Source organism: Amphiura filiformis, chromosome 18, assembly GCF_039555335.1.
Source record: "Amphiura filiformis chromosome 18, Afil_fr2py, whole genome shotgun sequence".
Classification (NCBI taxonomy): domain Eukaryota; kingdom Metazoa; phylum Echinodermata; class Ophiuroidea; order Amphilepidida; family Amphiuridae; genus Amphiura; species Amphiura filiformis.
Genome location: NC_092645.1, coordinates 43,479,558 through 43,492,538, shown reverse-complemented (window position 1 = coordinate 43,492,538; position 12,981 = coordinate 43,479,558). Strand labels below are relative to the sequence as shown.

The following is a 12,981-nucleotide window of genomic DNA, read 5'->3' as shown; positions in this document are numbered from 1 at the left end:
AATACCACTAATTAATTTTGGTTCATGATAATGAAGTTGAATTTCGGTCTTGATTTTTTAAATGCCTATTTGGGCTGAAATGTGTGCAAAGCGCGTGAAATTTGTGACATTCATCTCTTTGAGGGGCGCAGAATCGATGCTCAATTCGGCCCTCCTAAGGTGGCGCCCAGGGCACATGCCTCCCCCCGTCCCTACGCCACTGCAAACAAAAATGGGGTTAGGTGTGGGTGGTGCGACGCACCTTGTCGAAAAAGGTATATGCTTTCAGAGTAAAAATATCCCAAAAACAAAAATAAATTAAATAAGTTTGCAGTTGCCCAAATATTAGGAAAAATAATTTACTGGTGGGCAACTGTATTTTTCATGTGAACATGTAGAAGAGATTTTCAAAGTAAAAGAAATACTCTGTACATTTTACGATAAGCACTCATGCAGTAAATTATTGGTTTATTAAGACTATACAGACCAATGCTTCTCAGTTAGTTCTGCTCGGGCCAAATAATACAAGAACAATTAATGCTTTATAGTAAAGTTGAATTGTATCAAACAAATGTTGCCATTTATTAGTAAAATAATTAGTAAGACTATATCCCAATGATTCTCAATATTAATAATTGAATATATGAATACAAAAGCCACCCAAGTCCATACGTTGGCCAAATTGAGTTAAGCATGGGAAACTGTTGCTATACATATACCTGCCATATGTATGAAAGAACAACTCAAATTCATCCTCTGTGTCTATTGAGCATGTGAAAAATAGCATGTATGAAAGAATCACCCAATTCCATGATTTGAGTCTTGTAACACATTGATTGAAATCAGTATGTATAAAAGTCCACTTGTAACACATTCATTGCTAGAGAGTGACTTTTGAGAAAGAAATTGGTTTAATAAAGGAAAGTGTGTTGTTTATATTACATGGCAGAATGCTTATCAACATTATACATACCTGTGTGCTTTATTTTGTATTATCTTACTAGTGGTAATCTCATTCTAACATTGTTGTCTTTGTATATGATTCAAAAACCACCCAAGTCCAAAATTGAAAATGAACCCCACGAAGTCCCTGAAATGCTAATCGTCATACCTAATACATGTTAATCCACTCATTTGCACGTAAAACTTGCCATATTGACCAGGTAAATCTAACTGAAGGAATTAAAATGATACACATGTTTTTCTCTCAAAATCACTTCCGATGGACTTGGGTGGCTTTTGTATTCATGTATTCAATTATTAGTTCTGCTCGAACCAAATAATACAAAAACAATTTATGCTTTTGGCCAGCAGGGCCGGATTTACCTTTTTGGGTGCCCAGGCCAGGTCAAAATTTGGAGGCACCCAAACGCACCGTGAGGAAGGCATGTGCACTCAAGTGGGCAAGTTTTAGATTTTACTAGGAGCGCGCAAAGCGCGCGAAAAAAAAAGACATTTTAGCCCAATTGAACCTGAATTCTGCTTTAAACAGGCCAGTATGCGCGAGGCGCGAAAAATGTTGTAATTTTGTACACTATTTTATTCCAAAACATGTTGTTTTTCGATTAAAATGGAAGATGCATACTGCACAGGGCAATTTTGGGGGCCCAAAAAATTTGGGGTAAATCCGGCCCTGTTGGCGAGATTTAACTGTTTAAATTATAGATTCGCTGACAGCAAGTGAACGCCATTTTTGAAGGGAACTGTTATGCCCTCCGTCTATACTTTACATTGTATCAAACAAAGTGTTACCACCACAATTCACTTATTCTAGGTTACACAAACATACTTTCCAGTTTGTTTGTGCATCATTTCTGCTTTGAACATTAATAATAAACCATGAACAGGAAGTCTGTAAACACGTTTTGACTTTCAGCTTTATCCATTATTTTGGTTCATTATTGTGATGAACAACCCTGGTGAGAACCTTTTGTTGGGGCGCGCTATAAATGTTTAGACAAGGGAATTTCCCCACGACTCTTGACTTACAGTAAAGTATCAAAATTTTAACTCAAATTTTATGAGCTCCATGAATGCATTCAGGTTTTGTGTCCAAATTGCTCAAAGATAATGCTAGCTTCCTACTCTTTGATATTTATTCCTGCTCTAAGTTGTAACGCAATTTAACCAAATCAAATTTTCCAACAAAATTGTACAAACTAATAGAGTAAAAAGTATACCAATTAATTAAAGTGGCTTTAATGGCTTTAATTGGGCCTTCATTTTGAAAAAGTGTCCAATACTTATGGGGCACATGCCCCTCAAACACCACATTCAATAAGGCATGTGAAAGTCGATTCCGAGTTTACTGTCCCCTGCCCACGTCACTTTTTGGAAACCAAAAATACCTGCGTCAAATTTTCAAAAATGCCAAAATAATTCATTATTTTCAAGGTATCAGTGTTTTCACAAGTTTTAGCAATTGGAAACATATATTTTTGTTTGTAAAACATATAAATTCATAACTTGGAAGCAAAAACAGGCTCTTTTCTAACTTTTCTAGTCCCTACCTTTCGTGAAAATTTCTTTGTCACATTTATTTCCATTTTGCAAACATCAGATGAAATAATGAAAAATGAAAAATGAAAAAGTCACCTCACCAACCTGGAAAAAAAAGTGATGATAAACTCGGAATTGACTTTCATGGCCTAATAGATTGGTGATCCAGCCAATCAAAAATTTGTGGCTACGCGTCTGATGCTCCAAATAGAACTTTAAATATTATTCTTCTTGGCATTAATCATAAACTTGCACCACCCAAAGCTTCAAATGTTGTTTAATTTGACTAATTATAAAGTTTGAAGAATACATATCCAAATTTTATTAATTATGTGGACTTTGGACTACTGTATTGTGCCTGGTATAGTGGACTTGATTGATTTCTGTATTTTACTGGAGTTTTAATTTACTTCATCTACAGTGCAGTGCTGCAATACTGTTTTTTATTTGCAGCTACTTCCATTACCCTATTATTTTGCAGTACTATGTTGCACGGCAATGAATCGTGTTGCAGCAAGGTAACACACATGGCTTCTCATCATTGACAATTGTGTTTGATCATATATAAGCAACTATAATAAATATTAGTAGTATTATACACAAATAAAGTCTTAAAATATGCATATACTGCATGTTTTCAAATTACCTGTTTTGAACTGCAGTAAAATTTTAAGCATCACAGCAGAAGTGACAGAATATAATGTTATGCCAATTTAATGCATCTATCATGGCCTGCCTAACTTTAGAACACAAAGATAGAGCAAAAATATACACCTACCTGCATGGCCAAGGATCTTTACTGCTAAGAAGCTCAAACAAGGTTATTCCAAAGCTGTGAAAAAAATGATGATAATGTTGTCATATGGTTATAAAAAATCTCAACTAATGCATTAAAAGTTTAATAGCAGTCTATTTAGCTCAAAAGGTTTATATCTTTTAGAATACCCTACTATTTTGATAATTTACTGTGAACTTGTATGCATCATTGTTTAAAAGACATGCATTTAAAAACTACAGTAGTAGGGTATTCTGAAGTAATTCCAGGGCTTGACTCTGGTTTGTGACGGTACTAGTTTGAACCCTCGCAGTGTCAGTTCTGTTGTCATGGATAAATTGAGCGAGCTTGAATTGGCTATGGCTATGATATACTTTAGGGCTTGCACTGATCTCAAATAGTGTCTCCATGGAATGGTTTATGAAATGATTTACATGCTGATGAAATTTTAAAAAAATCAAAGGATAGCACTATACCAGGGAAAATTTGCTGCCAAGTTGGTGAGTGGGTGCTTAATTTATTATTTGAACTTTCTTTACCCAGGGTATCGGCTTCAATGTCAAACACTGATTTCCAAGGAGGCCCTGCATTTACATTGTGAACATACAGTGATAAATCAGATAATACAAAAATGGTGCATGAAATTGTGAACAATTGAATACATGAATACAAAAGCCACCCAAGTCCATGGGAAGTGATTTTGAGAGAAAAACCTGTGTATCATTTTAATTCCTTCAGTTAGATTTACCTGGTCAATATGGTAAGTTTTACGTGCAAATGAGTGGATTAACCTGTATTAGGTATGACGATTAGCATTTCAGGGACTTCGTGGGGTTCATTTTAAATTTTGGACTTGGGTGGTTTTTGCAGAATATACAAAGACAACAATGTTAGAGTGAGATTACCACTAGTAAGATAATACAAAATAAAGCGCACAGGTATGTATAATGTTGATAAGCATTCTGCCATGTAATATAAACCACACACTTTCCTTTATTAAACCCATTTTTTTTCAAATGTCACTCTCTAGCAATGAATGTGTTACAAGTGGACTTTTATACATACTGGATTTTAATCAATGTGTTACAAGACTCAAATCATGGAATTGGGTGATTCTTTCATACGTGCTATTTTTCACATGCTCAATAGACACAGAGGATGAATTTGAGTTGTTCTTTCATACATATGACAGGCCTATGTAAAGGAACACTTTCCCATGCTTAACTCAATTTGGTTTAAGTATGGACTTAGGTGGCTTTTGTATTCATATATTCAATTTTTAACACCCTGCTAGTGCCGAACACCATGAACTTAGTTTTCGGAATGTTTAATGTAAGATTATTATTCTTGAACCAGTCAACAATTTTAGATAGATTACATTGAAGCTTTGATCGAAGAGTAGAAGAGTCATTAGGAGTACATAGTAATGTGGTGTCATCGGCATACATAGTACATTTACAATCAACACTATTAGAAAGACTATTAACAAATATTATAAAAAGTAGCAGGCCTAAAATAGAGCCTTGAGGAATGCCAATATTAATGTTTTTAAAATAAGATAGTGTGGCACTAATGTTAACAGCTTGAGCTCTATTACCAAGATAGGATTGAAACCACTCAAGTGTTGTTCCTTTTATACCATAGTTGCTAAGTTGTTCAATTAAAAGAGAATGGTTAACACAATCAAAGCCTTTTTGAGATCAAGAAATATTGCACCGGTGGCTTGTCCATTATCCATGTTTTTCAAAATGAAATCTTGAACATCATTCAGGGTAGTTGCTGTTGAGTGATTGCTACGGAAACCAGATTGGTTCTCTGACAGAATACCCATAGAAGTTAAAAAAGAATATAATTGATTGTGAACAGCTCTTTCAATAATCTTGGAAGTAAGAGGCAGGACAGAAATAGGTCTGTAATTTCCAACATTCAATTTATCTGCCTTAAAAATTGGGGTGGCTTTTTTTTCTTTAGCCAACTTCCAGTCTGTTGGATAAACAGATGTATTTAAAGATTGATTACAAATATATGCGTAAAGAATGACAAACGTAAGATGCAGCTAGCTTCAACAACTTTTGTTTAAACACTAAAGCCATGTGCATCCATACCAGATGAATTATTGTTTGGAATATCACAAATATGATTATATACAAACTCTGGGGTAATAAAAGTACTAGTACATGTATTAAAACTGTTGCTACTAACATTTACATCATCAAAATCTTTAACACATTATATTTAGTCATAATATTATATATGCACAATTGCCCTGTACTAGATCTTATGCTATTCCTCTGAATTGCACCATAGATTATCAAAGAACAGGAATAAACATGATAAAGACCTGGATCCTAATAAAAATTTCACATCATACTGCTCACTTGCACCTGTAAGATTAGTGTCTTTGAAAAGAGCGGCATCGTATTTAATCTATGATTGTACACATAAAAAGGTGATGAATGCAGCCTGCTTATAGCACCGGGAAATACATTCAAAAATAGTGTGGACCAGTTGCTATGGTAATTAATCCTGTTACATCAATACTTCTACGACAAATAGTTTCCAATGCCATGTATAAACCTGCGCTTTGAAAAATTATACTTACGTATAGATATCCCACAGTTCATCAACTTTGGCATTGTCATAAGCCTCAGGTGGAAAATGTGTGAATGTTCCTCCCATCTCATGCAGTGATACAGATGCTCTGCTGACTGCAAAGCCAAAATCTCCAATCTGAAGAAAATAAGTTTTAAATGAAAATCATTTAACATGTTAAGGAAATTGAAGACATGATCTAGGGCAAGATAAACTCTTTGATAAAATCACAGCAACAAGGAGAAAATTCATAGTCTAAGGGAAGACAAGTTTAGCCAGCAGATATTTCATGAACTGCACAAATCACCATCATCACAAACTTACTGTCTGTAACTCTAATTTGCTGTCGTAGTGCATGATATGACCGTTGCTAGGTCAACTGGGTTACGATTTCTTTGTTATGAACCATGACCGAAATGATCAACACACAAAGCCTATGGCATATCAAAATTCGGAACAGGTGTATGAGCCAAGGCTTGAAGCAGTAACCAATGGTTACTAATATGCACTACGACAGCGAATCCTTAACTTTTATGGTGGCATTCACTTCAGTATTATTTGTGGGTCGGTGCCACATCACTTCCGGTTGATGATGCAACTTACAGTCAAGTGAAAACAAGTAATTTTTTCAGTATGTGGCATGTGGCATGTGGCATTTTTGTGGCATTTATCGCGAGCTGCTTTGTGCATGTATTGTGGCTTTTGAAACTGTGCTGTATATATTGTGGCATATATACAGTGATTTTTTGCCTGCTGTGGCATGAACCTTTTTTGCATGAGCTGCACTGCGAACTGTATATATTTTTTTTGCATTGGATACATGTGTGGTGGCGGGAAAGTGCTTCAATAGAATCATCATTTGTGCTATCAGCTAGTGGTGGTGGGAAACAGATGTTAGATGTTAGATGTACCTTAACTTACGCTTTAATGCGGTGCGCCTGTTTACAGAGGCGGAATTTCCAAACCAACCAACCAACCAGTAGTCAATTTGAATTTTGTTCTTGATGATTGCTGTCATTGGTGTTGTGTACATTTTGATTGCAAATAGAATCGCAGCCGGTTTCTGTCGGCATGTTCTCAATTGAGTCATGTGCAGTTTGGGCCTGAGACTAGAAATACTTAGCCCAGATGTTGGACCGGCAGAACTGCCAAAATGAATATCAGAACACTGCCTGAGAAAATTAATGTTTGTTGCATAATATGTGGTAAGTGAAGAATCTTCGAGAAATAAATGGAACATAGCAGCCATATTGCAGACTAAAACTATTTTTGAATGATGCAAAGACCCATAATTATTAAAACACTTTTCAAGAGTCAGTGTTTATATTTTGTGATAATAAGCCATATATTTGTTGGTAAAATAATTTCAAGATTCTTACTTTAACTGTAAAATCTCCTCCAACAAATACATTTTCCAGTTTCAGATCAGAGTGAAAGATGGGTGTATCTCGTGTATGCAGGTAGTTCATTCCGTTAGATATGTCCAGTATCATGCGGATCTTTCTTGTCATGACGCCACCAGCCATCATAAACTTCCTGTTGAATTCCTTTAGATTCCCAATCTCAAAGTACTCCATAACGATGCTTAGGTTGTCAGGTTCATTAATGTAACCCAAGATGTTGACCAGGTATTGACATTTCATTCCTTCACACATCTTTTTTACCTCTCCTAAAGACTCGTGTACAGAACTAAAAATAAAACAGACATATGCAAGGCCAAAGATGAAAAGAAATGCATAATGATTACAAAGTTAATTAATGATAACTGTACACTTACGCTTTACTGAGAACCTTCTTAACTGCCACTTGTCCCATTTGCCTGTGCTCTGCCAAGAAAACTCTTCCATAACTACCTCTACTAAGGTCTTTGATTTTGGCCAAGTCACTGGAGCTCATGAGAGCAATAGGTGATGGTGTATGTTTGGGTTTCACTTCAACGAAGTAAAGGAAGAAAACAAAATATAAAAAAAGGTTATGGAGGAATAAGGAATGTACATAATTTACAATCATTAATTGCAGTTGCACTGACTCTATAATTTTATACATTGTAGGGCAAACAGTCCATTCTGCACATTTATAATGTAGTATTCTATTTTACAAATGCAGTTTGGGTATTGACTCCATCATAATGATTATGCACCCAGAATCTCTCTCATAAATTTATACAACATACTATTTTGTCTTTGTATTTGATAGGTTACAAAGTTCTCCTTTGATAAACACATTTCAGTATGTTATTAACCTGTGCAGGTTGCTCCAAATTATACATAAGTATACATTTAATACACATCTACTGGAAGGGAATTTCACAAAGAATAAAAACTGATGGTGTTTTGAAACTACTATAAAGCTGAGACCATAATACCTAAAGGTATTATGGTCTTAGCTATAAAGGGTATTTTGTCTAATGCATTTTTTAATTAAATTTCAATATCATCTTGAGTGTTCTTTGAAAGAAAGAGCAACATATACCAACTGGATGTGGGAACACAAGTAAAACTAACGGAGTAGGAAATATCATTTAAAACAAGCAAGTACACACTTGTGCACCAGAATTAATTAATGAAAATTATTTTGTGAGGCAAAACATTTATGGTATACCAGAGTTTCTTCGGTATAGAAAAAAACTAAAACAAAACATGATAAACAAGGTTTGCCAAATATGCTGCCCTTCTCCAAAACAAAAGTACATTTATGTATAATATTGCTATTATAACTTTATTATACATTATCTTACCTCCTGGGATCATCAAAGGTTGAACTGCATTAGCCAAGGCAGTAGATGCAACATGAAGGTCGTCAGCTAACTCCTTGAACTTCTTTTCAATGTCTGTCTTACTCAAAAACTTGCTCACTTTCCGTTTCTCTTCAAATTCCTCCAGATATTGTTTAGCCTTTTTCAAGTGTTGTCGTAAATAGTTTGCTGGGATTCCAACTGCTGTCAAATCAGAGCTCCACTCTTCTTGTAATTTAATCTTACCGGCCTTTTCAAGTTCCTCATAAGATTTAAGAGTTGATGTTATGGTGTGAAGTCTCTCCATGAGACGCTTTTTGCTATCTCCAAAATCATCGTCAATCGCCTTGCATCTGTCATACACATCTTTACCTATCAAATACAGGCCTCTTATAGTCACAATTGTACCTGCAGCTGTAAGTGCTTCAGCCATCTTGATTGAACCTTAAACAATAGAATATAAAAGAAAATATGCATGAACATTTTTAGTGAACATGTTTTATTTGGTACTTGGTAGATAACTAAAGGACCGTTCAATATTTATGCAAGGGGAGTGGGAGATTTAAATAAGGGGGGATCAGAATTTTTTGTGGTCTAGAGAGGGAATTTTTTATTTGAATCATGAGAGAGGAATGTTAAGTTTTAAATGGAGAACATTGGAAAAACAAGGAGGAATCTGACAATTTTGAGTGGACATGAGGGGGGATTGCAAAGATATTTGTTAATATTTTTGGTCAAAACTCCCACTCCCCTGGCATAAATATTGAACAGTCCCTTATCACATCTCTGAACCAGATGGATAAGTAGTTTCATATTACATAAATTTTAGTTTTTAGACATTTATTCATTTTATGTATATAAATAGTGAAAGGTTGAAATACTGCAAATCATATAATTGGATAGAAACCATGAACAAAAGTCATCAATACAGTCAACATAATGTACTGTCCTTTACTGTGTAACAGAAATGATGACCAAACAAAAGTAGTGAAGGAACTTAATTGCCATATACATATGCAAATGTGTGATCTTGGAAGTTCAGTTTGTTAGATACGCTCAGGGAATGAATAAGTATGGAACCAAATTAATTCCTCCAAAGAGATTTGGATGAAAAGAGCAGGTAATCAGGTATCAAACAGAAATGTTTCATATCACATCAGGGTAAGAATGGATAAATTCTCATAAATTACTCATTATTACTGTGTAGACTTTGGAATCAACTTTGTTTTTAAAAAACATCTCACCAAAATGCTAACCATAAACATTGGCAGATCAGGGTAGAGTTCTGAATGTTCCAATGAGTCATACAAATGTATAAGGCCAAACTTACGCAAGATTGAACATAATAATGCAACTGATTTTCTGATGTAAAAAAATACAACCAATTCAGGAGGAAATGGTTATCATACAGGGTTACTCTACACACCGACTTTTTGTTGGACGTTTAACTATCCGCAAACACCTAAGTCACGATGCTACTGAACAAATTATTCACTGATTCATCTCTTCTCGTTTGGATAACAACAATGCACGTCTTTATGTATTACCAGCAAACCAACTCTATCGCCTTCAGAAAATTCAAAACACTGCTGCACAAATTCTTACTTTCACCAGAAAATATTGCCATATCACGCCAATCCTAAAGGAACTGCATTGGCTTCCTGTCACACGAAGAATTGTTTTTAAACTTATGTTGATTGTATATAAATGTATTAATGATATTGCTCCGTCATGTTTATCTGAACTCCTTTTTACATTATGTTCCAACCCGTACACGCTTCTATCTGGAAACATACAACTTCTTCAAGAAAGAAAATCCAATCGCACAAGGGGTGACAGTTCATTTGCAATCGCAGAGACATTCTGTAATTCTTAAGTTAAGTTTCTTATTTTACTTCCAGTTTTCTTTGTCTATTGTTCAGTTTTTGGTTTTTGTTTTAGTGCCTTGAGGGCTCTTAATTGAGTGGATATGTGCCTTGTCGCTATTATTATTATTATTATTTGTAAAATTTATGTATAGATGGAATTTTGTTTATTATAGACATTAAATAAGTCTACATGTATAAAATATAATACTTTAATTACATGTATGTGCTTCATGATGTGATTTTAAAATATGTTGATTGAATGAAGACAATTTATTTGCAATTTAAGTGCTTGTAATTGAAACTATTTTATTAGAAACTATTTTATTATTACCTCATACCTAATCAAAACATAAGAAAATATTGTAAAGGCCAATGAGAGATTTAAAGCCAAGTTGAAAACAAGTGTATGACAAGCTTACTATTACAAGTTATTTCATTTCCGTCATAAAAAATACTTTTAAAACAAAGACAAACTGCAAGCGATGGAACACATTAAATTGCAAAGCAAAAGGTTGATATTATATTGCACCCAGGCATATGAAATTGCCTGCATAAACATGCACAGCACAAAAATGTTAGTATTATACACATTTTATACTTGTACTTAAATGCACACAAGAAAATCCCAAATAAAATCAAAAAACAAAAATGATAAATAAAACAAATAAAAAACAGTACATACCTGCTCTGAGTATAACTCTCCACCACAAGTAATGTATTCTACAATATATCCTTTGTTTCTGTTTATGTCAGCTTACACAAGTTTGAGATGCAATAGTCAATAGTAGTATAACTTTTTCCTCTCCACCAATATTCCACAACATGCAACAAACAAACTGCTTTTAACTCTGCTCAGGTGCAGCTCTATATTCCCCACACTGGTTCTGTCTGCTTCAGTTAGAAACGCCCATCTCAAATGTTGACCGCACAAACTGAATATGAAGTTCATGCGGTTAGTGTACTGGTATGTTCTGTCACATACCATTTAACCAACTCCGCTCCTGTAGGACTTTGTGTTGGAAGCACCCATGCACTGAAGCTGAGTAAGAAGTAACTGGAAGACAAAGCAACAAAAGCAAACATTTGACTTTTGATTGCCAAGCCATACATGGCAATTTAGCAACTGACAAAACAGGCTAAAATATTATTACGTCCCTTGATGGAACTAAATTTCTGTAAGTAAACATATGGCAGTAATGACAGGAAAGGCAAAGAAGAATAATGAAAAACAAGAATGAGGAAATAAAAAGAAGAGGGAGACAATAAGTTGAAGGATAGGAAAAAAAACAAATAAAAGAAAGGGGAAATAGGCAAAGAAAAGGAAGTTCAAAGAAGAAACAAAATATAACAATTGGTGTCAGGGTCTGCATTAATAATTTAATTATATTTGATAAGACTACCACCAACCTACTTGACTTATTGACTATAATTTACTTACAAATTTACCAATGCCAAAATAAATCTAGTAAACCAGTATTATGTCGATCTTCAGTTTAATTGTATGATCAATTCTACTTGTCAATCCTTTAAAGGAAATGTAATGCAAGAAACTCAAAATACAAGGCTTTGAAACCAGCAAACAGTGGTGGCACTTTTGCTCAAAATTTGTTGATTTCAACCCTGAAATTCACTTTGCACCCCCATGCCCCCCCAAAAAAAACTCCTAGCATTGCCACTGCCATAAAAAAATAGGCAAATGCTTATTGTGGGGGTGTTGCAGGCAGCAAGAATTATAAAGAAGAGCATGTTCTCTGGTCACTTTTTATTCTCATAAATGGCAAGATAGTGTTTTATTGTACCTCTAGATCAGTGTCAGTATCATTCATTAATTTGTGTTTTTATTTATTTTAGTCATTATTTACCAAGGTATCCAAATTAAGCGAAATGCCAGTCAAATCGCACATTTTAGATTGTGTACGTATCCAGATGATAAATTTACAAGCATCTCTACCATGTAATGAATGCCAACAACAAAAAGTCACTTGGTAGGCCAACTAAAGACAATATTTTGATGCAGTGAAAACTTTACAAACAATGGTGTTTGTCCAAGTAGATGTATTTATTTGTATTTTTTGTCTCTGACACTACAATTTGATGACATTTTCAATAACACCAGATACAACGTTTTAGTATACTTAGTCTGGATGTTAGGTCTAGAAAATTGTGCAAAGTGGGATTATGGGATATTGGGATACGTGTAAAAAGGTGTATGTACAATGCAATAATTGGCAATGCAGTTTTGTCAAGTATCCCATAACCCCTTGCACCAGATACACACTTGTCATTCAACTTCTATTGGCACATGTGCTATACAGGGTGTCCCAGAAAAAATTACAGAGAGAAGCAGACATTAGAATCAAAAATTTTTAAAAGTAGCGCATAGCCTATTTTAATGTGCATCACGTACAAAAATTTTGTTTGATTCGGTTGACTGGTTGCGAAGAAATTAACAATTACATAATGCGCGCATCAATGCAGTTCATTCCAAGTTTGATCACAGGCGCTTTTTTCATACTCGCTCACCGCTTCCTAAA

The 12,981-nt window shown here is 34.6% G+C and overlaps 2 protein-coding genes across 2 annotated transcripts; both read right to left on the bottom strand.

The window, feature by feature from the left end:
- Positions 1–3,252: 3,252 nt before the first annotated feature.
- LOC140139481 (uncharacterized) lies at positions 3,253–11,267 on the bottom strand. The gene is made up of 5 exons (XM_072161217.1): positions 11,130–11,267; positions 8,583–9,023; positions 7,225–7,776; positions 5,856–5,983; positions 3,253–3,310 (listed from the first exon to the last, which is right to left on the bottom strand). Exons 2-3 carry the CDS (start codon positions 9,010–9,012, stop codon positions 7,619–7,621), a joined length of 588 nt encoding a protein of 195 aa, XP_072017318.1. The 5' UTR covers positions 9,013–9,023; positions 11,130–11,267; the 3' UTR covers positions 3,253–3,310; positions 5,856–5,983; positions 7,225–7,618.
- LOC140139177 (receptor-interacting serine/threonine-protein kinase 2-like) lies at positions 5,221–7,500 on the bottom strand. Its single transcript, XM_072160957.1, has 3 exons — positions 7,225–7,500; positions 5,856–5,983; positions 5,221–5,236 (listed from the first exon to the last, which is right to left on the bottom strand). Exons 1-3 carry the CDS (start codon positions 7,498–7,500, stop codon positions 5,221–5,223), a joined length of 420 nt encoding a protein of 139 aa, XP_072017058.1.
- Positions 11,268–12,981: the final 1,714 nt, after the last annotated feature.